At 44.3% G+C, this 24,139-nt stretch overlaps 1 protein-coding gene across 8 annotated transcripts in view; it reads left to right on the top strand.

The window, feature by feature from the left end:
• Positions 1 to 22,080, top strand: part of ARHGAP12 (Rho GTPase activating protein 12) — a 133,516-nt gene extending 111,436 nt beyond the window's left edge. For 4 of the 8 annotated variants that reach the window (XM_070056092.1, XM_070056091.1, XM_070056090.1 and 1 more), the window contains 10 exons: positions 2,180 to 2,302; positions 4,026 to 4,127; positions 8,945 to 9,043; positions 13,046 to 13,148; positions 15,041 to 15,157; positions 17,573 to 17,671; positions 18,985 to 19,062; positions 19,166 to 19,300; positions 19,530 to 19,632; positions 20,538 to 22,080. In XM_070056092.1, coding sequence (XP_069912193.1) covers positions 2,180 to 2,302; positions 4,026 to 4,127; positions 8,945 to 9,043; positions 13,046 to 13,148; positions 15,041 to 15,157; positions 17,573 to 17,671; positions 18,985 to 19,062; positions 19,166 to 19,300; positions 19,530 to 19,632; positions 20,538 to 20,712 — 1,134 coding nt within the window. In that variant the 3' untranslated portion in view covers positions 20,713 to 22,080. The remainder of the gene's footprint in view (positions 1 to 2,179; positions 2,303 to 4,025; positions 4,128 to 8,944; positions 9,044 to 13,045; positions 13,149 to 15,040; positions 15,158 to 17,572; positions 17,672 to 18,984; positions 19,063 to 19,165; positions 19,301 to 19,529; positions 19,633 to 20,537) is intronic. The other 4 variants (XM_070056093.1, XM_008268008.4, XM_002717286.5 and 1 more) reach the window with 1 other exon arrangement.
• The last annotated feature ends 2,059 nt before the right edge of the window (positions 22,081 to 24,139 follow it).

Here is a 24,139-nt window from a genome sequence, read left to right as displayed (position 1 = left end):
CTGCCGCAATGCTAGAGGCCTGTGACCAGTCCTGTGTTCATATGGCGCAACCTGTATTTGAAATTGAGAAGATGAGTGAAAGGAAAGCAATGGAGAATAATAATACTTGTTAGTAAGTAAGAACAAAAAACCCGCAGAAAGTTGTATAACAAGTATTTGTTGATTATTGAACCTGAAGAAAATGAAAGCTTCTCTTTCAATTTACAGATGTTAGTTGTTACCCCGCACACAATCACGATGGCAGAATGGCTGCATCTTATTTAGAGCTTCCACTCTAGGCGACCTTAGGTGATTCAGAACTCGGAATCAAAACTGACACTGACTTTGTGTGTGATACATTTCTGTTTGTCAGCTAGAATTCTGTTACTGTGTGACCATGTGGCAATAGTGGAAACAGAGTTTAAAATTCATTAAGTTACCCAGTTTTGACATTGTAGAATTTTCATGAATTTTTAATTTTAGGAATTCACTATTTGAATATTTGCCTTTAAATGAGATTTTATTAGTATTGTTATTAATATTATTTCAAATAGGCATAATTAAATAAAACACAGCCACACAATGTTTTATGGTCTTCAATAAAGACAAAATAAGATTTGGGATAAGGTGAAATGCTTGGTTTTACAGTCAGTTCTTAATTTTTATTTTATGACTAATTTTAAAATATCAGACTATGGACTGTCTTGCTTTCCTCATTTCCACATATTAACAGAATAAAAACCAATTGAAATGGCCTAAAGAAAAGCAAATAACATTACTTAAATAAGAAGTATGGAGTTTGCTAAAATATACAAGGTTCTCCTTAATTCTGGAATTAAGATGGTTAAAAAAGGGATTTAAGGGAATTCTAGTTCTGAGTCTGCTCAGTCACGGGGCAGATGTTCTGCAGATGAGCTGCGTCCTGTTTCTACAGCGGATTGCATTGCACCTGCTGATGCCCCTCGGAGGCTGAGCAGCCAGGCCGAGTGCTCCGCAGCCGCTGTAGAGAGTTCTCAAGTCTCCCTAGGAAGGCGCTCTGTGGAAGCTCATCTCTGGCACACAGCGTTTCCCTTTGCTGTAGGAAGAGATCACTTTCCCTTCAGATGAGTTCGGATGGTTTTGTGAAGGGACCATATTATGGGAGAAGTACAGTTTTTCAGACGTTAGGATCACGGGACAGAAACCAGGAGGTCCGTGTGAAGAAAGCGGTGCACGTCTTCCATTCAGCCCTGGGTGGCCCGCTGACAGCCGCCCCACTGCTGGCAGTTCTGTTCTCCGGCTTGCATGTATCTGGTGGCAGAGCGTGGAGAGCTAACATCGAGTAAAGGAGCTCCCGAATACTGCATGGCGTTCCCCTCTGGATGAGAAGTGCAGTGGGTGCTGGGGTAGCCGAGACCGAGGGAGCCTTGCCTTCTGTAAGATGAATACCTGCAGTTTTGTTCTAGAAACTCTAGTCACTGCACTCCCGTAACAGTACCAGAAACTGAGAAGTCTGGTTCCTCGCCTCCTTTCACCTCAGAAGTGTAAATGTTTGTTCAGTGGAGGAGAAAGCCTGCTGTGTTCTGAGCATTGTGTTCTGCAAAAGTTACGTATTATAACAGGGAAGACTGACCAGGGAGCGGTCCCAGCGCCACTCTGATTATCCAGTGTTTTCCTTGAGTATTTCAAAATTCCCCACAAATACTCTTGAGAGGCCTGATAGTTCTTCATTGTGGGAGAGTCTCTACCACGTGACTGACACCCCCACCGCGGGTTGTGACAACTGAAAATGTCTCCAGATGTTACCAAGTGTCCCCTGGAAGGCACACTACGTGGCAGGGCTGTTCCAGAGAGATGAGAAGGCATGGTAGAGGCAGGGCCCCACAGGGCCCCAGGAGGAAGGAGGCCCAGGGGTCTGTGAGCAGTGAGTGAACAGCATGGCAGAGGGCCGGGTGCAGCCCCTTTATGCCTTGAGTCTCCTGTCATCAACATGGGCTTACAAGTAAAACGTGAATTTATATAATTACAAAGTCAGAAAATATCCCGAGATAAATTCCAAGGTCTTTGAAAAGCGTCTGAAAGTCTAGCTTTGCTCGCCTGGTCCGTCTGCTATGGAAAAGGATTTTTGTCCTATGTGGGTCCATGATGCTTTTCTCTTGTGCCTCATTTTCTCATTGTGCACTGTTATGACATCATCATTTTCTTCCCTTTTCCCATCAAGTCATTCTGCCAGCCGGGCTCCATCTCTGAGCTCTTGCTTTCGCTGCTTTCTTCTTGGAAAAATTCTGTCAGTCGTCGGCCTGCTGTCACATATGTCAAGTGTGCTCCTGTGTCGGCTGTCACTGTATGTGTTCTTGTTGCATGCCTCTTGCCACAGTAATTCCATTTTCTGTGCCATGAATACATTGGTGGGTGGTGACTACAGTCAGGAAAAATGGGGCTGAGTTTTGGAAATGTTGCCAGCTATCTTGACCACATTTTTCTGTCATTTCATATCAGGTCATGTATTCACATTTAGTGGCTATATCTTACGTGACTGGTTATTTGTATCTTAGCTAATAGCTAACCACCTATAGCAAATATAGTGGCAACAAGTTAAATAATTGATTTTCATCATTTTGTTAAATGTGTGTTGAAGTTTTATAACTTTCAGACTGGATCATTCCTGTTCAAGAAGTTATTTGTGCCTGTGTATAGCTTCATGGTTATTTAAATGTCTTTTGAATGACAGAAGATACTTAAGAAAGAAAACTAGAGTACAGCCAGATTTTTACAGTGATTTCTAAGAAAATATTCCAGCGGTAAATTCTGTAAATTATCCTAAATGTTGCATTGATTCCTCTAATAAATTCTGTATCATTCTTAAATGTAGTTTTGTTTTGTTGTAACAAATACATCATATAAGTCCACACTGCTAACAGGTGAAAACGAACCATTTCTGAAACATAAAGCTGACACTGCAAATAGGGCATGAGTTATCACGAGGTTGGTGGGTAAGATCCACTTCCTGTGACAAGTGCAACAGAACTAGAAGATATTTGAGCAATGAAATTTGCTGAATCACATACAGGAAATGTTCTCCAATCTCTGTGACTTTGAGATTACAATCCAGCAGCGCCTGGCCTTCCCAGTCGCTGAGGGATGCACTTTCTGTTCTTAGTGAACTGGCAGAAATTTAAGTTAGGGACGGCAAGATGCAGAGTCAGTGTATGTTTCACATAGTTTTTTTTGTTGCTCACCGTTTCCTTACCTAGTGCTAACAAAATGCAGTCGAGTTCTGTTTCACCTCAGGCGCTCATGGTCAGCTGCCTTCCCACCCCTTTCACAGTTGCTCGCTGAGCTGCTGAGGCCGCGTGACATCTGACTGGTTATCGTTTCCAGCAGGGCTCAGTGAAACAAGATGGAGCTTTAGAGCTTGCCTTTTCCCCACAAGTTATTGTTAGTTGTTGACAGCGTAAATAATCCATAAGGAAATAACTCTTGAAAGCACACAATCGGGTTAGAAAGGCTTCTCAAGTGGAAAATTCACTTGGTAGCTGCCTGAGATGATTGATCTCGGATATAATATCGCCTTGCCTTTTTGGACATGTCATTTTACAGTAGTGATATGTAGTTTAGGATAAATTCCAGGAAAATTGAACTGCAAAGCCAGCGTGTACATATGTTTGTAGATTTGCAAATACAGCATCACCAAGTTTCCCGGTCTGGGATTTGTTCCAATTTATGTCCTGCTTGCACAGAGGCCTGTTAACATACAGCCTCACAGTTTGGGATATTTCACCCTTGTGTGCGTGAAAAAGGATTTCAGCCTGGCTTTATTTTATAAACTTCATTATGATGGAATTTGAGCCATTTTATTTCATTTTCTAGGTAATGCATATTCATATCTTCTAAACGTTTTTCGTGTTTAAAGTAGGAGTTATTTTATATAGGAAGAAAAGACTGAAACCACTGTAACCTATTTGAATTACCATTAACAAAAATAAAATGAGCCTTACATGTTTTTGAATTTACCCACACGCTGCATGAGTATCACATAACAATTTTCCTCTTTCTCTACAATGAAGTTTGGGAGTAATCAGTCCAAACCAGAGTTCACAGTGGACCTCAAGGGAGCGACGATTGAGATGGCTTCGAAGGACAAATCCAGCAAAAAGAATGTACTGGAGGTAATGAGTATTCTTCTAAGGATCATGTTCTTAATGTGGCAATTGGATACACTATTTTAGAGTTAGTTTTGGAAATAGTCTTGCATTGTGAATAGTGATAAGATCAAAGAATCGTAATTTCAGGGGGAAAAAGGGTGATGTAAAACTCAGCAAATTGACCGGCACCACAGCTCAATAGACTAATCCTCCGCCTGTGGCGCCAGCACCCCGGGTTCTAGTCTCGGTCGGGGCGCCAGATTCTGTCCCGGTTGCCCCTCTTCCAGGCCAGCTCTCTGCTGTGGCCTGGGAGTGCAGTGGAGGATGGCCCAAGTGCTTAGGCCCTGCACCCCATGGGAGACCAGGAGGAAGCACCTGGCTCCTGCCATCGGATCAGCACGGTGCGCCGGCCGCAGTGCGCCAGCTGCAGTGGCCAGGAGGGGGTGAACCAACGGCAAAGGAAGACCTTTCTGTCTCTCTCTCTCACTGTCCACTCTGCCTGTTAAAAAAAAAAAAAAAAAAAAAAAAAAAAAAAAAAAAACTCAGCAAATTACTGAAACTCAAGACTAGATACTCCAAGCCTTTTTCCCCGGCAGATCCTTTCCTCGGCAAAAATAGAAAGGTGTGTTTCGATTGACCTGCCAAATTCAATATTTTTTTTAAGATTTTTTATTTATTTATTTGAGAGGTAGAGTTACAGACAATGAGAGGGAAAGACAGAGAGGTCTTCCTTCCATGGGTTCACTGCCCAGATGGCCACAGCGGCCAGAGCAGCACTGATCCGAAGCCAGGAGCCAGGTGCTTCTTCCCAGTGTCCCACGCAGGTGCAGGGGCCCAAGGACTTGGGCCATCTTCTACTGCTTTCCCAGGCCACAGCAGAGAGCTGGATTGGAAGAGGAACAGCCGGGACTAGAAACGGCGCCCATATGTGATGCAAGTGCTGCAAGCGGAGGATTGAACTACTGTGCCATGGTGCCGGCTCCCCAAATTCAATGTTAAAAAAGTAAATTGAGGAGGGTTTTGATAATTGGAAGACTACATATATGGAGGTGCTGTGATCCTAAAACTGATCCTAAAGGAATAATCTCAGGGCACATGTTTGGCTCAACAGTTAAGACAACACTTGGAATGCCGTGTCCCATGTTGGAGTGCCTAGGTTGAGTTCTGGCTACTCTGTTTCCCATTCAGCTTCCCACTAATGCACCCCCTGGGAGGCAGCAGGTGATGGCTCAAGTACTTGGGTGTTGCAGTTATTTGAGGAGTGGGCTAGCAGATAGAAGATTGTGTGTGTGTGTGTATGTGTGTGTGTGATACCTGTCTTTCAAATAAAATGATTAAGAGATTTTTGAGGTAGAAACCTGTCCATTTTGTCCTTCTGAATCCTCCACAGTAGTATCAGTTATTTACAGCTGCGAAACAGACCATTCCAAGGCTTGGTGGTGTAACAAAAGAACCATTCTGTTTGTTCGATTGCACCTGGTCTGAGCTGGGTGATTCTTAGGATCTCACTTGGGAGCATTCCTGAGGCTTGACTAGAGCTGCATGGCATTGGTGCCTGCCAGGCCAGGCCTCTTTCTCTGTAAGATCTCTGTTTTCTCCAGGGGGCTACCTCACGCTTCCTCGTGTGCAGGGGTCTGGTTCCAGGCAGGCCGAGTAGAAGCCGCAAGGCGTCTCGAGGCCTGGACGTGGGAGTCCCACCTCACTCCCAGTGTATTCTGATAATTCACACCTCTCAGAAAGCTAGCCAAGTACTCAGGGTTGTGGGGGACTGGTGTTCGCCATTGCAGAGGGTGTGTCTTCAGTGCTGGGAGGAAGTTCTGAGACTGGCTCTGCAAACCATCTTGTAGATCTAGCTTCCTTTCTCAGCCTCACGTCGCAGGGCTTTCTCTAGGCAGATTGGCTTCACTGCTGTCTCCCAGGCAGAGCCCAGGTGTTCCTGTCTGTGTGGTGTTTTACTCTTTATTCAGTGTTGAGTACCAACCCAATGCCAGTCTCTGCCTCTCAGTTGTTACCTGTCTTCCAAGACTCACGACAGACATCACCATGACAGCGATACTACTTCCTTATTTTAAACATTTTTTTAAGATTTATTTATTTATGTGAGAGGCAGAGTTACAGACAGAGAGGGAGGTCTTCCATCCACTGGTTCACTCCCCAGATGGCTGCAAAGGCCAGAGCTGCGCCAATCCAAAGCCAGGAGCCAGGAGCTTCTGGGTCTCCCATGTGGGTGCAGGGGCCCAAGCTCTTGGGCCATCTTGCGCTGCTTTCCTAGGCCATAGCAGAGAGCTGGATCAGAAGTGGAGCAGCGAGGACCTGAACCGGCACCCGTATGGGATGCCAGCACTGCAGGTGGAGGCTTAGCCTGCTCCGCCACAGCACTGGCCTCCCTACTTTATAATACTTTGGAAATAATGGTTCCGTTAGTTGTCATCCTTTGGGAATTAGTCCCCCTACTAGACGATTTAGTTGGTTTTTTGGTTTTCCTCCACCAGAACATCTCAACAGGGGTTGACCGGATTGAGCAGCTCTCTAGTGAGATGCATGAAAGGGATCACCTTTCCTGTGTATGTGCTGCCGAAGCGAGCCTTGGGTCACCCTCTCCTGAATCAGCTGTGCAGTGTTGAGGTTCTGCCACAGCAGAGAGGCTTCCACGGCCAGATAAACTTGGGGAACAATGTATGTTCTGTTCTCACCTTAGAGAAAGCACAGAGCATCCTAGAATGTCAGAAGGCCCAGGAGGTCTTGAAGGATGGACTCTTGTTAAGACTTTCTTCAATCCAGTATTTTCCAAATTAACACTGTATAGTTTTTTAAAAATACATTTTTGGGCCGGCGCCACGGCTCACTAGGCTAATCCTCCGCCTAGCGGCGCCGGCACACCGGGTTCTAGTCCCGGTCGGGGCACCAGATTCTGTCCCGGTTGCCCCTCTTCCAGGCCAGCCCTCTGCTGTGGCCAGGGAGTGCAGTGGAGGATGGCCCAGGTGCTTGGGCCCTGCACCCCATGGGAGACCAGGAGAAGCACCTGGCTCCTGGCTCCTGCCATCAGATCAGCGCGGTGCGCCGGCCGCAGCGCGCTGGCCGCGGCGGCCATTGGAGGGTGAACCAACGGCAAAGGAAGACCTTTCTCTCTGTCTCTCTCTCTCACTGTCCACTCTGCCTGTCAAAAATAAAAAAAAAAAAATACATTTTTGGGGAGTACCATTTCATATTTGGGGAACTCCAACAGTACTTCAAAAAATTCGTGGAAAAGTGGAATTAGAAGGTATCTGTTAGGTGCAAAAAGTTTCTTGAAATACGCATTTGCCACAGATCTTTGGAAGACCCTTTGGATGTTTGAGGAATGCATCCCTGAGAATGTTGTCTGGAAAATATTGCCACATGCTGCTCTAAGGAAAAAGTAATCAGTTGTCAACCAGAAAGTCAGAGGAGTGCTGGGCTGGACACCGTGGTGCAGTGGGTTAGGCTCTGGCTGGGAGGCGTCCCATCCTGGAGTGTCTGTCTGGTTCAAGCGCTGTCTCTGCTGATCCTGATCCAGCTCTCTGCTGATACCTATGGGAGGCAGCAGATCCTGGCCCCAGTACTTGGGTTCTTGCCACCCATGCGGGAGACCTCAGTGGAGTTCCTGGATCCTGGTTTCTGCATGGGCCACCCCTGGCCGTTGTACACATCTGGGGAGTGAACTAGAGGATGGAGATCGGTCTTTCCCTCCCCCCACCTCCCTCCCTCCCTCTCTCTCCCTCCCTCCCTCCCTCCCTCTCTCTCTCTCTCTCTCTCTGTCTCTTCCTGTCTCTGTCCCTCTGCCTGTCAAATAAATAAATAAATAAATAAAATTTTTTTTAAAAAAAGAATACTTTACACAACTACCTTTCTCAGTCAAGTGTAAAAAGCTTCGAACCACAGCGATTACACATAAATTTTTTTTTTTTTTTTTTTGACAGGCAGAGTGGACAGTGAGAGAGAAAGACAGAGAGAAAGGTCTTCCTTTTGCCGTTGGTTCACCCTCCAATGGCCGCCGCTGCAGCCGGCGCACCGCGCTGATCCGATGGCAGGAGCCAGGAGCCAGGTGCTTTTCCTGGTCTCCCATGGGGTGCAGGGCCCAAGCACCTGGGCCATCCTCCACTGCACTCCCTGGCCATAGCAGAGAGCTGGCCTGGAAGAGGGGCAACCGGGACAGAATCCGGCGCCCCGACCGGGACTAGAACCCGGTGTGCCGGCGCCTCAAGGCGGAGGATTAGCCTATTGAGCCACGGCGCCGGCTCTACACATAAATTATTATTGGAACAGAATAATACATAGTACCTTTCCTCTGTTCATGGTTTGACGCTTTGGTATTATCTCTGCGCCAAGGGGTGATATTTATTGTCTGTGCTCTGTCTTTATACTAAGCCACAGTATTTGCTTATTAAGTAGGAAATTTTAAAATTCGAGCCCTTTGTGTATTCTTTTCTCTGTGTATTTTTTTTTTAACCAGGGATAAATTTGTCAGGCTTTGTAAAAATGTCAAGCATTTTCTTTCTTTACAAGTGAATTACGCCTCAATTCTAATTTTAAGTGTACCACTTTCAAGTAATTTTTAAATAATAAACTTTTTGCAAGTTTTGTGATAACAGAGTTTGGGGTCCTGGATTATTAGCTTTGCATTGAGATTTTATTAGGAGGAACAGCTTCAGATTTTATAAAATGAACAAAGTGTACTGCATAGCTGTGTGGTACTTCTAACCACTCGTCCTGTCGGTGTAGCGTATGGCAGATAATCTACAGGTGGTTTGGAAACCTTGACTGAAGTGTGTTCATGTATTTTGTTAAAGCACTAACCATGCTTTTCTCCTTTCTCTCTAAAGCTGAAAACTCGTCAAGGAACAGAACTGCTAATTCAGTCTGATAATGACACTGTTATCAATGATTGGTTTAAAGTTCTTAGTAGTACAATCAGTAATCAGGTACGTGTTTCAGTTAGGTAAGATTGCATTTTATAATTGCTTATTGCACATCTGGCTTCCAATTTATCTGTGAAAAGATGCCATATAGATATCTGAGAGGAGGGGCAGAAGTGGGAAGACAGTAGTTAACTCAGCAGTCCCTGGGGATAGTGATTTAAAATTCTCATTTATATGATGTTTGCTACTAGTGGGTTTGAAATGAGATTTGCCTCATACACGCATCCCTTGGACCTTAGAATCAGTGAGAGTTTGGTTCCACACTCTGCCCTTGGAATGTCCAAGTCTGTGGGTGCTCAAGTCCCTTAAATAGAATGGTACAGTCTTTGCTTCCAACCTGTGCACCTGCTCCGTGTACTTTAAATCATTTCCAGATTACTTACCATACCTAGTACAGCATACTTACAAATACTGTGTGGACAGTTGTTACACTGTGTTGTTTAGGAAAACACTGAAGAGAAAAAATTTTCTGTGCATGTTCAGTACAGATGCAGTTTTTTTCAGATATTTTTGATCTGTGGTTGAATTCAGGCCAGCTGTACGTAGTATTTATTCCATGACTGGATACACGGGAAGTGATCAGAATTGTGAAGTGAATGGAGCTGTCGTCTCTGCATTAGCACTTTCCTGTCCTAGTGGCACCTCTCTAGTTTTTCTGCGCCTTCCCTTCAACAGTGTGCGGTACCCTTGAGTTCCTGGTACACGTCTTCTTACTTACATAACAACCACCTAAAAGAACCCCAGGGTTCTTTGTTTTCTGAGGCCGTATTAGTAAGCACAGTCGTGGGCAGCTAGGGGCTGTGCATCTTTAGACTGTTTTCCTAATTACTGTTCGCCATAGAGGGTTATTGGGGATCATGTGATGAAGACAGAAGTGAGAGAGAGAGTGCTTACGGGAAGGGAAAGGGAACTTTGACCTTTTTAGGCAAATTACTCATGAAGCTATGTGTAGATTCCCCCTTGCATTTGTAGTATTGTGTGGTGTTTCTGAATCTTGTCCCTTCCCTTCTGTTTATCCCCAGAACCGCGGACAGACCTTTAGTCCTAAACAGATGTCCTTGTTTCATTTGCCTCCCACTAACCCACTTTTAATATTGCTCTAGGAAGCTTCCGAAAGCCAGTTTTATAATCTTCTGCTCAGAAAACTTCTGTCACTCCCATTAAAATTCAGCAACTGAGGGCCGGCGCCGCGGCTCACTAGGCTAATCCTCCGCCTAGCGGCGCCGGCACACCGGGTTCTAGTCCCGGTCGGGGCGCCGGATTCTGTCCCGGTTGTCCCTCTTCCAAGCCAGCCCTCTGCTGTGGCCAGGGAGTGCAGTGGAGGATGGCCCAGGTGCTTGGGCCCTGCACCCCATGGGAGACCAGGAAAAGCACCTGGCTCCTGGCTCCTGCCATCGGATCAGCGCGGTGCGCCGGCCGCAGCGCGCCGGCCGCGGCGGCCATTGGAGGGTGAACCAACGGCAAAGGAAGACCTTTCTCTCTGTCTCTCTCTCTCACTGTCCACTCTGCCTGTCAAAAATTAAAAAAAAAAAAAAAAAAAAAAAAAATTCAGCAACTGAGGCTGCCGTGTGGTGCAGCAGTTAAGATGCTGGTTGGACACCCACGTCCCAAATGGAGTACCTGGGTTCAAGTCTGCACTCCACTTTTTTTTTTTTAAAGCCTATTTATTTATTTGAAAGGCAAAGTTACAGAGGAAGGGAGAGACAGAGAGATCTTCCATCCACTGGTTCACTTCACAAATGGCTGCAACAGCCAGGGCTGGGCCAGGCCAAATCCAGGAGCCTAGACTCCATCTGGGTCTCCCATGCGGGTGCAGAGGCCCAAGCAGTTGGGCCATCTTCTACTGCTTCCCCAGGAGCATTAGCAGGGAGCTGGATTTGTAGCAGAACAGCCGGGACTTGAACCAGTGTTCATATGGGATGCTGGTGTTGCAGGTGGCGCTGGCTTAACCTGCTACACTCTTGGTTGCAGCTTCCTGCTCTGTTCTCTGGGAGGCAGTAGATACTGGCTTGAGTACTTGAGTCCCTGCCACCCACATGGGTGACCTGGATTGAATTCTAGGCTCCTGATTGTGGTATGGCTCAGCCCAGGTCTTTGCAGGCACATTAGGGAGTGAACCAGTAAATGGGAGATCTGTCTCTGTCTCTCTCTGTCTCTCTCCCCCTCATCTCTCTCTCCCTTTCAAATAAATAAAACAGTAAACTTAAAAAAAAAATGCTTTTTAAAAAATTCAGCAACCTAATGTACCCTCTACTCTACTCATATGGTTTTTCTGCACTAGTCTGAGTCGTCTTGACTTCCTCTTTAAAGCACATACATGAGTCGTTTAACAAAAATATGAGCACTTTACACACTGGGGAGATAGCATACAGTCAGAAACTGCACTTACCTGTGCAGAGGCTACAGTCAAAGACAGGATTACTGCAGACAGGCGACTGAAGAGTAGGTGTGATGAGGTGTGGTGAATGTGAAGACGGTAAGGGTACGCAGCACGGTCTCAGAGCAGTGATTGGAGGGGCCAGCATCATGGTGTACCAGGTGAAGCCACAGCCTGCAATGCCGACATCCCACGTGGGCGCTCCACTTCTGATCCAGCTCTCTGCTAACGTGCCTGGGAAAGCAGCGGGAGATGGCCCAAGTCCTTGGGTTCCCTTGCCTGTGTGGGAGACCCAGAAGAAGCTCCTGGCTCCTAGCTGGCCCTGACCTGACTGTTGGGGCCGTTTTGATGGAAGACCTCTTCAGGGGAAATTTCAAAGCTTTCTTGACAGACACAGAAGAATACCAAACCAAATGTACTATGTTCATTCATAGATTAAAGGATTCAATAATGGGCATTTGGCTGCGGTTAAGATGCCTGTGTCCCATATTGGAATGCCTGGGTTCCGGTCCTGGCTCTGCTCCCAATTCCAGCAGTCCCTGTGAGTTGGGGTCCTGCCCCTCACCTAGAGGCCTGGATTGGTTTTCTGCCTTCGGCTTTGGTGTGGCCCAGCTTCAGCCATTGTAGGCATTTGGGGAAGTGATTCAGCAAATGGTCCTGTCTGTGTTTGTCTCTGTCTCTCAAGTAACAATAAAAAGATAGTGTGAAGATACAGTTTTCTTACAAAGGATGTATAAATGTGTAGATTGGAGACTTTTGAACCTCTTTCAAAATCCCAGTAGTTTTTCTGATGGAACTTGACCAGCTTATTCTAAATTTTTATATAGAGATGGAAAGGCCTAAGAAATACCTAAAATGGTCATGAAGAAGAAGGTGAAAGGACCCAGGACTGGTTCTGTCATAGGCTTTTTAGAGATATACTAGTATGCCATGGTATCAACACAGGGATAAGCTTCCATGCCTGTGGGTCAGAGTGAAGAACTGGGGACAGATGCACGTGCCTCTGGATGCCCTCTGTCAGCTGCACCTCTGTAGAGCAGAGGGGAAGGAAACGTTCGCTGGTGTGACCAGCTATCCCAGGAGTCCGGAGCCTTTCCTTGCACCGTGCACAAAAAATAAATTCCAGGTGGAATGAAGGCCTCAATGTGCAGAGCAAAACAGTTTTGGGAGCTCAGTCCAGTTTTGTAGCCTGTGATAGTGGCCTTGATGAGGCTGAGGGTACGATCTGGGTTTCCTTTCAGTGTCTGACATCCATGAGTCTGACTGTGTTACCTGACACTGTTCCCATGGTTACTAATGGTGTTGTCACAGCTGCAGTGTGTTGCATCACCGCAGGCTGTAACCAGTTTAACTGTGAAGGGGGATCAGTCACGCTGGGGGACCGATGCTGCGGCTCAGGAGTAGACACGTTAGCCTGTGAATGATCAGCAATGTGTTGTGTTTTTTGTGAATGAAAATTAATGCCAGTAGTATTTCTTTAAGACCACATATCTAAGCTGTACATGCTGTGTACTAATTGGTTTCCTAAAATCATTGGTGAGTCATTTCATTGGTTGCTCTGAGAATTGTGTGTTACAACTGCAGTACAATTAGAAGTAATGAATGTTCGGGGAATCTCTAACCAACAGGCGGCGGAGACTGAAGAGGCAATTGAAGAGGAGACGCCAGACTCACCAGGAGCAGAAAAGCACGATAAAGAAAAGGACCAAAAGGACCTCAGAAAACTCCGTTGTAAGTTTCTGGGCTAACGGTTTGAGTGAGCTTGTTTTCGTAACTTTTCAGACCTAAAATAAATTCGTGTATAAAACCTGAGTGCAATCTCCAATGTTACAAAAAACCCGAAAGATTAAATCATTGCAGTCTCAGAGTGTTTCCTTCTCTTGTTAACTCATTATTGTTATTTTTCAACCTTATGGTCTGCATTCCTGTGGCATCCTGTTAATTTTAAGGTATTGTGATACTTTAAGAGGAAAACTGATTATAACATACTTCTTGAGGAAGCTAAGTGTTGTTGACCTAAACATATCTAGTTACTGTTTAAGATTCTGCAGGGCAGTGTGGACGTTTTAGGACGACAGAAGTCACAGGATGTGTACATAATTCCTCCTGGCTCCAGGCAGTGATGGCGAGCAGCGTATGTCTGTGCACACGCATAGGTGTTTGTGTTCAAATCTCCAACTCAGACATGGAAAGGAGCAGAGCCACAGTCTGAGATTTTAAGAAAAGTATTTTCTAACGCAGGCACCTGGGGAATGGCATTGAAATAGGCCATTTCCCATGACTCTGACTTTTGTTTCATCTTTTAAACAAATTCACCTGTTTAACTGAGAGAGCGCTCTTTGGGCTTCCAATTAACTGATGGTCACAAAATTCGTTCTACTTTTGTTGTCCTACATTCTAATGAAGTTTAGGCCTATTTTGGACATTATTATCACCCTATAGCAATGTCAACATATAAAATTTGATTATTTTATACTTTATTACTATGCTGTCAATTTTCCCCAGAGTTATTGTCAAGAAATAGTGCTTTTTGAATTTTTCTAATTGTATCTGAAAAAGAAGCCAGGACTAAAGACAATATGCAGCACTTTCCAGCTGCTCCCACGCTTAGCTCAGAATATGATGGTGGCCAGCGCCGCGGCTCACTAGGCTAATCCTCTGCCTAGCGGCGCCGGCACACCGGGTTCTAGTCCCGGTCGGGGCGCTGGATTCTGTCCCGGTTGCCCCTCTTCCAGGCCAGCCCTCTGCTGTGGCCAGGGAGTGCAGTGGAGGATGGCCCAGGTGCTTGGGCCCTGCACCCCATGGGAGACCAGGAAAAGCACCTGGCTCCTGGCTCCTGCCATCGGATCAGCGCGGTGCGCCGGCCGCAGCACGCCAGCCGTGGCGGCCATTGGAGGGTGAACCAACGGCAAAGGAAGACCTTTCTCTCTGTCTCTGTCTCTTTCACTGTCCACTCTGCCTGTCAAAAAAAAAAAAAAAAGAATATGATGGTGAGTTAGCTGTGGAAAATGAGTATCGTATAAAAACTGTGCATGAAGTTCAAAAGAATTTTGCACTAAAATAAACTTAATTTTTAATCCCATTATTCATGAACTCATTCAAGTCCCCTTATATATATCTCCAATCTCCTGATTCAAAAAGGACAGTAGTGTTTTATCTGTTATATATTCTATGGATTTGTTTGGTTTTGGTGATTATTTTTACTCCCTAAAACTGACAGAGTTGAGATAAATAGAACCATTTGTGAAACAACAAGTATAAATTCGAATAACTTGAGTGCCTCGATGTATATACCAAATGAGGTATGGTTTTGGTCACTTTTTAAGTGATCGAAATGAAGCGTTTGTCTTTTCAGTTAGGTCTGTGTTAATTTGGTTCCTCACCTGGTACTCTCACCACTCTGAAGCCAGAATAACTGAATTTGTAGTTACCTTGACACAGGGTGTGGGTATGAGGGGGTTTCAAGAAGTTTATGGGAAAATGGAATTAGAGGACAATGCACATTTTCAGTGGCCTTTCTGAGGCTCCTGGTGTGCTTGGAGTGCTGGGTGGAGAGACTCTTCCCAGAACTTGTTATCTTATGAAATGCTTATATGTGTCTGTCTGTCTGTCTGTCTGTTAAGCTATGAAAGTGTCCAGCATAGATTCTTCAGAACAGAAAAAAACCAAGAAAAACCTGAAGAAGTTTCTTACGCGCCGCCCCACGTTGCAGGCTGTTCGTGAAAAGGGGTATATCAAAGGTGGGTAAGAGGAGGGGTGTTCGTGATGATCAGCATCGGCCAGAGTCAGAAACAAGACGTTGCACATAAAAAACGGGCAGTTTCCACACTGTAAGCATGTCTCGTTCTTCATTCGTGAAGTGTTCAGTTACAGTGACTGAAAGACATTTAGTGATGAAAATCGATGTTTTTAAACGCACACATGACGCTCACTTGAACTGAAGCGTTGAGCCCACGTAAACGCCAAGCTGAGATGCTTGTATGAGAGGAGATGCCTGGACGTGATGGCAGCAGACTGTCACGAGTGACAGTGGGTCGTTTCAGTTTTGAGCCGCAAAGATCAGAAGCAATCAGATATTTTCAAAAACACTACGAGGTAGGAAGAAAAATGGAACAAATGATTCTGTTATTAATTTATCTGCCTTCAACTGCATTTAAGGTAATTTTGAAATGAATCAGAGGTCTTTTTCCTAATTATTTTATACATTTTTATTTCTCTTACAAGCGCCGCCATGCACTAGCAAGATCTCTTCTAAATAGCAAAGTATTTTTACAGTCACGTACCGGGGTGTCAGGTGCAGTGGTTGGGCCACCACTTGGGATACCCGAGCCCAGATCAGAGTACCAGGCTGTGGCTGCACTCCCACTTACAGGTTCTTGCTAGTGGCGTACCCTGGGAGGCAGCACACGTGGAAGACCCAGATGGAGTGCCAGACTCCCGGGCATTTGACGGGAGAACCAGCTGATGGGAGGGCTCCTTTTCTGTGTGTCCGTTTCTGTCTCTCTGCCTCTCAAATGAAATAAATAAATAACAATTTTAAAAACAAAATCACATAATCTTGTGTATGCCTTAGTTCTTACGAGCATGTTTAATTCTGCGTTACATGCCTCAGAGCAGTGACATTTATTCTTGGATAAAGATAACTATAAACTTTATAGCAAAGGCCATCACCAGGACATCAAACTAAAAAGACAGATGAGTTTTACCGAAAAGGTATTTAAGACTTGTCAGGGGCCAGTGCTGTGGCAAAGTGGGTTAAGCCTCCAGCCTCAACGCCAGCATCCTATATGAGTGCCAGTTGGAGTCCTGGCTGTTCTACTTCTGATCCAGCTCCCTGCTGATGCTCCTGGGAAAGCAGTGGAGGATGGCTCAAGTGCTTGGGCCCCTCACCCACATGGGAGACCCAGAAGAAGCTCCTGGCTCCTGGCTTCTGCCTGGCCCAACCCTGGCCGTTGCTGCCATCTGGGGTATGAACTAGTGTATGGAAGAGCTCTCTCTCTGTCTCTCCTCTCTCTCTAACTCTGCCTTTCAAATAAATAAAAAATACATCTTTAAAAAAAAAAGACTTTTCAACAGAGTTTAAGTGCATTAAATCAGCAGCCTTAAGAGTTAAAGGTAGGGGCCAGCATTGTGGTATAGAGGCATAGCAGCCAGACGCCAGCATCTCATGTGGGCGCTGATTCGAGTCCCGGCTGCTCCACTTCCAATCCAGCTCCCTGCTAATGGCCTGGGAAAAGCAGCAGAAGATGACCCAAGTGCTTGGGCCCCTGCTACCACATGTAAGTCCTGGATGGAGCTCCTGGCTCAGCCCTGGCTATTGGGGTAACCTGGGGAGTGAACCAACAGAGGGTAGATCACTCTCTGTGTCTCCTTCTCTCTCTATAACTCTGCCTTTCAAATAAATTAATGAATCTTTAAAAATGGTTTATGGATTTAAAAAAATAGTTTATGGATAAATGGGTATTCCCAAATAAAGAATCTGAATTTGCATGGCAAGTTTAGGCCTCTATAAAAAGACGTTTGACAAACGAATGAATAGAAACGGCTGCTCATTTGTTCCTTAGACCTCTTCATTGAGAAATGTAAACTGTTCTCACTGTGCAGTGTCACTCACGACAAATACTCTGTGTGTCGGCCTTCCTGAATATTTAGCACTACGTGGAACATCGGAACGGTGGGGCTGAAAGAGTGAAAGGGCAGCTGCTGAGGGAGGTCTGGTGACGTCAGATGATCGCCCAGGAAGGACACGCATGTGCGTGTCCTGATAGTTTGTAGCATAGTTGAGTATTTGCTAAATGCTGGGGTGAGCCTGGGTGATGTGAGTAGCTGTTGGTCCCTGTCCTCGTGAGACTTCTACTCAGGTGATAGGAGAGCAGACAGGCTGAATCGTGCTGACCAGGTATCAGAGAGCGTGCGGAAGGGGTGGTCTTAGATAACAGTGGCCAGTAGATTTTTCTGAGGGGCTGACATTTTAGCTGAGAGGGGAAATTGGCTCTCTCCAAAGGAGTTGAGAATACAAAGGCTCTCCGGCTCAGTGAAGAGTTTTCTGAAGCGAAATTGAAAAAGTAGGCCGAGGGCAGATGGAGTAAGGCCTAGCCATTTCCTAAACTCAATTTTAGTAAAGCAATTCATTTTTGAAAATAAATGTCTTTCAGATCAGGTATTTGGAGCCAACCTTGCTAATTTGTGTCAGAGGGAGAACAGCACAGTGCCTGCGTTTGTGAGGCTGTGCATTGACCACGTGGAAGAACATGGTAAGAGACCGGTTTTGGTTTTCTTGTTCTTTTACATTAAACAGCCAACCTATTGTCTAACCGTCAAATCCAGGGGAGGCAACCAGCAGTTCCTTACAGTCCTGAAATGTCCAGAAAAGCATTTTGTTTGGGGGAAAAACAAAACAAAACACCACCTTATTTATTTAGACCTGTCGCAAATAAGACCTCTGCAGGTATCTATTGAATGCTTTAGTCCTAGTGATTAATTAAGTGTGTGGTACTCTGAAGCCATTTGGAGTTGGCCTTTGATTAAAATGAAGAACACGGTGATTGTGAAACTGCGTTTGTTAGGAAGTGATAGTGCAGAGATCTGAGGAGACTGCGGAAGTGAGATGACGCTGTGTGTATATATTGGAATGTCAGGCTGCAGCCCATTAATACGTACAGTCATTGTTAATAAAAGGATTCTTGAGGACTGTTCAGTCAATACAGAATGTTGATATCATTTCCTACAAAGCGTGACAAGCTAATTTCTGTTTTGGTTAATTTTAACATTTATAATATATAATAGTTTTTTTTTTTTTAATAAATTAACAGTATGTTAGCTGTAATCACACCATCCTAGATCTGTGTGTCATCAGAAGCATTTCATGCAATTAAAACATGTGATAGGATTTGTAATTTCTGCCAGTTCCAGGTCTCTTGTGCCCCTGGCTCCTCTTGTCGACGTGACAGTCGTCGACACCACACTGCTTGCTTGCCTTTGTCTGAAGTTAAACGGAACAGCACATCAGCTAATGTGCTTTGTTAAATGTATACAGCACTGTCATTTCATGCATACCTACAAATTTAAGGCTTAATTATGTAAATTTCTAATGATTCTGTTTCATATATAAGATAAATTATCAAATGAGCGTGTTTCTTTTGATCTGCTTGTATTACAGTTATTGCAAGCACTTAATATGACAAATACTTTTAAGAGAGTTCTTCACTGTGTACATTTATGTTATAAAGTAGTGCGCAAAAAAATAGCAGGCCAGTGTTGTGTACTGGCTTCCTTTACGTGTTGAACTGTCCCAGGTGTTTCAGAAGTTTATCTGAAATTGTTGTGTTTCTTAAGTTTTAAATGTTATGTTTGCCTTGAGCCTGATAAACAAAGCAGAGTTTATTAAACAGAATTCAGAGTGAATTTCTAGCCCGCTCCCCTTGCCAAGCATGTATAAAAAGCCGTTCGGAGAAGAATATTTGTGCATTTGGTTTTAGACGAATGCTAACGAGTGAGAATGCCCAGACAGGCAGCTGCAGAGGCGGCAGAGCAATCCCTAAACCTGAAACGTTGTGCCTCCACCTAGGTCTGGATGTCGACGGGATCTACAGAGTGAGCGGCAACCTTGCTGTGATCCAGAAACTGAGATTTGCAGTCAACCACGGTAAGATTATCCTCCCTGCTGTCACAGCCAAGAGCTGCACTCACCACCTTCAGAACTGGCTCGAGGCCATTTTTAAAAATTTCCGATTCCTTCTGTTTCCCAGATGAGAAGTTGGACTTGAACGACAGCAAATGGGAAGATATTCATGTCGTCACCGGAGCACTCAAAATGTTTTTTCGAGAATTACCAGAACCGCTTTTTACATTTAATCATTTTAATGATTTCGTTAATGCAATTAGTAAGTATGTAAATGCATTGTTTTTTCTCTCTACATACTGAAAATCCTTCCTGTAGATGATACCGTCGTGTTGTTTGATCTCTCATTATAAAGATGGTTTTACTCCAGATATTTTAAATGTGACCACCAGATGGCACTGTGTATTACCAAATACCCTTTTCCAAACGGTCATTGCTTTCAGTTTCCTAAGTACTAGCTGCCGAATACCTACTTGTTATTTATTTTCCAGAGCAGGAACCAAGACAGCGAGTCGCTGCTGTTAAGGATCTAATCAGACAGTTACCAAAGCCAAATCAAGATACAATGCAGATTCTTTTTAGACATCTCAAAAGGTAAGAGGGGAAGGGCAGTCTGAGATACGGCGTAGTGCAGTGGGAACCCTGGGCGGTCCCAGTCACTCAGACCCAGGATGGGATCCGGCCATGCTACCTGCTGTCTTTGTGACTGTGAAAGAGGATGCTCCCCCGACTTCCTTTAGTATCAGTTCCTCGGGGGTGAAATGATGTAGGGTGAAACATGCACTAGACCCTGTGTGTGGAGCATTTATATAGGGCCTGCCACATTGTTGCTACTCGTGCAAAGATGAGATTGAGCCTTAAGTGTGAGACATTAAATTACCTTCAAGTAAAGCCACCGTGGCTCTGGGTTACTCTGGACATGTGAGTAACTGAATGTTTTCATCTTATAAAAAGAACTTTAGAATCTAAAATAATCCCAATAGGGAAATTTTTGTTGTTTTGCAAAAATAATATAAAATCAGTATAATTCAAAGTTCAATTTCTGTGTCCTGGTGAAATCCCCCCCCCCCCCAACCATCCACCTGGGGGAGTGACCACTGCCACCTGAATCGTAGCTAATACTTTGAGTCTGTGTCCTGTTTACAGAGGGAGCCAGAAATCTCACACTTTTAAAATTTGTTAGAGTGTGTCCAACGGGTCTTCGGGAGTTCACCAGGAAATGCGTACTGTGAAAAGAGCTGTGCGTGGATTTCAGGTTTTTTCAAATTGCATTTCTTGCGAACTTTTGAAGGCCTCTTGTGTAATTATCCTTTCATCTGAGTTTTTTCAAAAAAAGGCTTCACACGGCATTCAGACTGGGTTCTCCTTGGTTCAGGACTTTATGTGTCTTGGGAGAATGAGCGCTATTCTCTTTTCTCAATGCAGACGGTTAGGTTCATGATGCAGTGTGAAAAAGTTTTCCCCACCATCTTTTAACAACCTCTTCCCCCCTCTCCCAGAGTTATAGAAAATGGAGAAAAAAACCGAATGACCTACCAGAGTATAGCAATTGTCTTTGGTCCCACCCTGCTAAAACCAGAGAAGGAGACTGGCAACATAGCGGTTCATACTGTGTACCAGAATCAGATTGTGGAATTAATTCTGCTGGAAGTAAGCTCCATCTTCGGACGTTGAATCTTCACGAGGACGACCTGCGGAGCGACGCGGGGCTCCATCGATTTCACGTCTCTGTCCACAGTGTGCTTTCGTTTTGGACCAAGCAGTGACTCTTTGATTTTGCACTTTTTTGAGGGATCAGAAGGGAAGGGGAGCGTCACGATGCCTATTAGGCCCTCATATTTGCTGCTTTGTCACAAGGAGGTGTAACTGTGTAATATTGAATTCATTTATCCTGAATGTCTGCATTTCATACTTGGAATTCAGTAAAAGAAAAAAAAAAAAGAGAGACAGAAAGAAATCAAAACTTAACAGTTCTAACCAGTCATATACACTGGATAATTTGATAAGAAAACTACATTTCCCCCACCCCTCAAACTGGATAATGTAGAGTTTCTTCTCATGATCTGTAGGCTCACCACTTGGTAGAACAACATGTAACCACTTGGGCATTTTAAACAAAATGAAGTATACCTGTCTTGAAACCTGTGCGTTTCCTCTTCAGGGTTTCTGCATGCAGTGGCTAAGTGCTGTCACCAGACGTAACCCTTGCCGAAGGCTTGCTGTCTGTTCGTGTCGCACGGCATCCTCACTGGGTGTCTCAGTTGCGCGTCTGGGCAGCACACTAATACTACTTAAAACACTGTGATGTACTGGAGTTCTAGTTAGCATCAGTGAGGTCAGGGTGTTTTTTGAGCTGTCTTGCTTATACTGAATTGTAGCTAACAACCCTAGTTGTATCTAGTGCCATACTGAGCTCCTGGTATGACCCTGTGGAAATAGACATTGTAAATATAGGCTGAAGACTCCAGGTCCTTTAGCTGTGTATATCATTGTGCTGTATAGTCTCAGAGGACATTCTAACCCTGCGTTCCTATTCACGCTGTTGGTGATCTTTTCCATGAGTAGTAGGTTCCTCCAGAGATAGGCCGTTACTTGGGAGAGTTAACTGTGTGCACTTTTAGATTTTGATTACATTGACAGGCAAACCACTGTAATGCCAATGGTACTGAAAAAATATTGACTAGACTTGTTTAAGGGTAAATGCACTACAAGAGAAATCTTTTAGATTATTTAATATGTACAGAGTATGTTAGAAAAAATTTTATGACAGAAGTCTAACTCTTTAGTTTGAATAGTAGAAACCCATGTGTACATTAGATGGACATTGGATAGAAAATGACGTTGCTAAATTTGAGAATTTCTTTTTACATTACTAATGTAGATTGATTTGTACAATAAAACAGGGTTTGGAAGGTTTTGTTACAGGGAGCATGGTCTGTTGAAAATTTTTTAAATGTATTTTTCTAGATTAACTGCTGTATATGAAATGTCTAATCTAATAAAGAAAACTATTAAGAGGTTTAGAGATTTTTCCATTGGAAATGTGCATTTGGGCTCTTAGTGGTTTTTTTTTTTTTTTTTTTTTTTTGTTTGTTTGTTTCTTTGGTTTTGCATTTACTGGCATACTCTCATACCTCATTTTTTAAAAATCAACCGAATCCAATATTTCCTGTGGCGAATATGGTTTCCTTTTTTCCCACCCTTCCTTCTACTTTCCATGCCAACACAGCCCCATCCCCACACATACTTTTTATTTCTTCATCAATATTTGAAAAGTAAATGATTTGTGGCCCAGATTCCTTTTCTTAAGATTGAATTTATAATTTACAGATTGCCTTCCTGGGGAACAAATCCTTTTTTTGTATGGTCTGTCTAAAAGCCTCTCTCACCTGAGTTTTGTGGTCAAAATAAGACTGTGTGTGTTGTTGTGATCTTGTTAAATTGATAACAAACCAAACTGTTTGTCAACTAAAGCAGATCGTTTTGGGTCAAGAGAAAGAGCCCCAAATCTGAATGCTTACATTTGCCTAAAGATGTCCCAAAGAACGTGTGCTTAGGGCTCGCTCTTATAAGGGATTTTTTTACCAGGAAAATACTGAGACCCAATTCTGTAACATTCTTCCCCAAGGGTGGTCATGAACATATCAAAGATTAAAATTGTTCTGTGTTTCTTGTTGCAAAGTACGTGTGTGTGTATGTGTGTGTGTGAAGTCTCTGATGTCTTGTTAGTATCCTGCTAACCATCTGATTGTAACACTGTGTGTACAGTGAGAGCAATGTCTTGTGTGTTCATCCTTGGTGAATTTGAAAAACCCTCACTTGTTTTTGTAATAACAAAATCAGTAATATTTTCCTGTCTCGACAGCTTGATTTTTTTTTAGTAGAAAATACATTAAAAGCTGAAATAAAAATTATCTGTAGAATTTCATTGATGAATAGGCCTTGCTTCAGAGCGTCATAAAAAAGCTTAGTTGAGAGGTGAAAGAAAAACTATGTTCAGCGTGTATTCTGCATTAGAAGAAAAATACTCATTTAAGTTTTACAGCTGTAAGAAATTTTTACCTTTTCTCTGGAGAAAATAAGGGTACATATTAGATGGAGGCAGATCTGAATTTCTCCTTTTTATGTGCAAAGCACAAACTTTGGACTTGGGGCAAGATAGACTGTGTAACACACATGCACCCGTATGCAGGCATGGATGTGTGGCTGCCTGCCGTCGTTTCCATACGAGTGAGAACCCCCGTCGTCACAATGGCAGATACCCGGAGGTCTCCGTACTATTTTAGGTTCATTCCAAGCTCTCTGCAAACCCATAGTAGTGGATAGTTAAGAGAGCAGTAAAAGGAGAACTGTTGCCCCTGAAGTGTGCCAAGAAATTATTTCCCAGCTCATGGGAGAGGCTTCTAATTAAATATTTAAAGTAAACATGTAGTTTCCCATGACACTAATTCTCAAACATCTTTACAGATTTTTTTAAACACCCAGAGGAGTGCACAACATGTCATTTCAGTAAAGAAGAAAATAAAAATAGTCCAGTGGGCGTCACGCCGTCACCAGTTTAATAAAACGCAAATGTTCAAATATCGCATGTGTATAGAGGATGGGAAGAAAGTAAGGTTTTATGGAGTTCGCTGTACTCTCTGAACTCCAGCCCTCGGCTGTAATGATCTTGTGTGCAGAAAACACTCCCCGGCGTAGGACCAGAGAGAGCGTTTAGCGGGGACATTAGCCTGGCCCATAGAATCTTGCAGGTGGCCACCGTTTCCCATTTTTACAACAGTATTCCAGTGCAACAGTCCTCCGAAGTGCAGCGTTCGTTTGCGTCTTAAAAGAAAATGAAAACAAGCGAATGGCAAGCCTTCCAGTCCTGGTGTGTGCGAATCTATTGGAAATTCCCAAGCTACCCAGGGGCCAAGCAGAGTCAGCCCGAGTGCCCTACAGGAGGGGGCGCTGAGGAATACCTAATGAGGCTCCTGGAACTGCCAGCGGCGACAGCAGGGCTCTGCCGGCAAATCCCAATGAGTCCCCCGCGCGGAAGGCGTGTGGCCCCGCCGTGGCTGTGAGCATATTAAGCCGGCCGGGCCGGGCCCAGCGTTCACAA

This window comes from Oryctolagus cuniculus, chromosome 13, assembly GCF_964237555.1.
Source record: "Oryctolagus cuniculus chromosome 13, mOryCun1.1, whole genome shotgun sequence".
Taxonomy (NCBI): domain Eukaryota; kingdom Metazoa; phylum Chordata; class Mammalia; order Lagomorpha; family Leporidae; genus Oryctolagus; species Oryctolagus cuniculus.
This window is presented reverse-complemented; position numbering and strand designations above follow the sequence as displayed.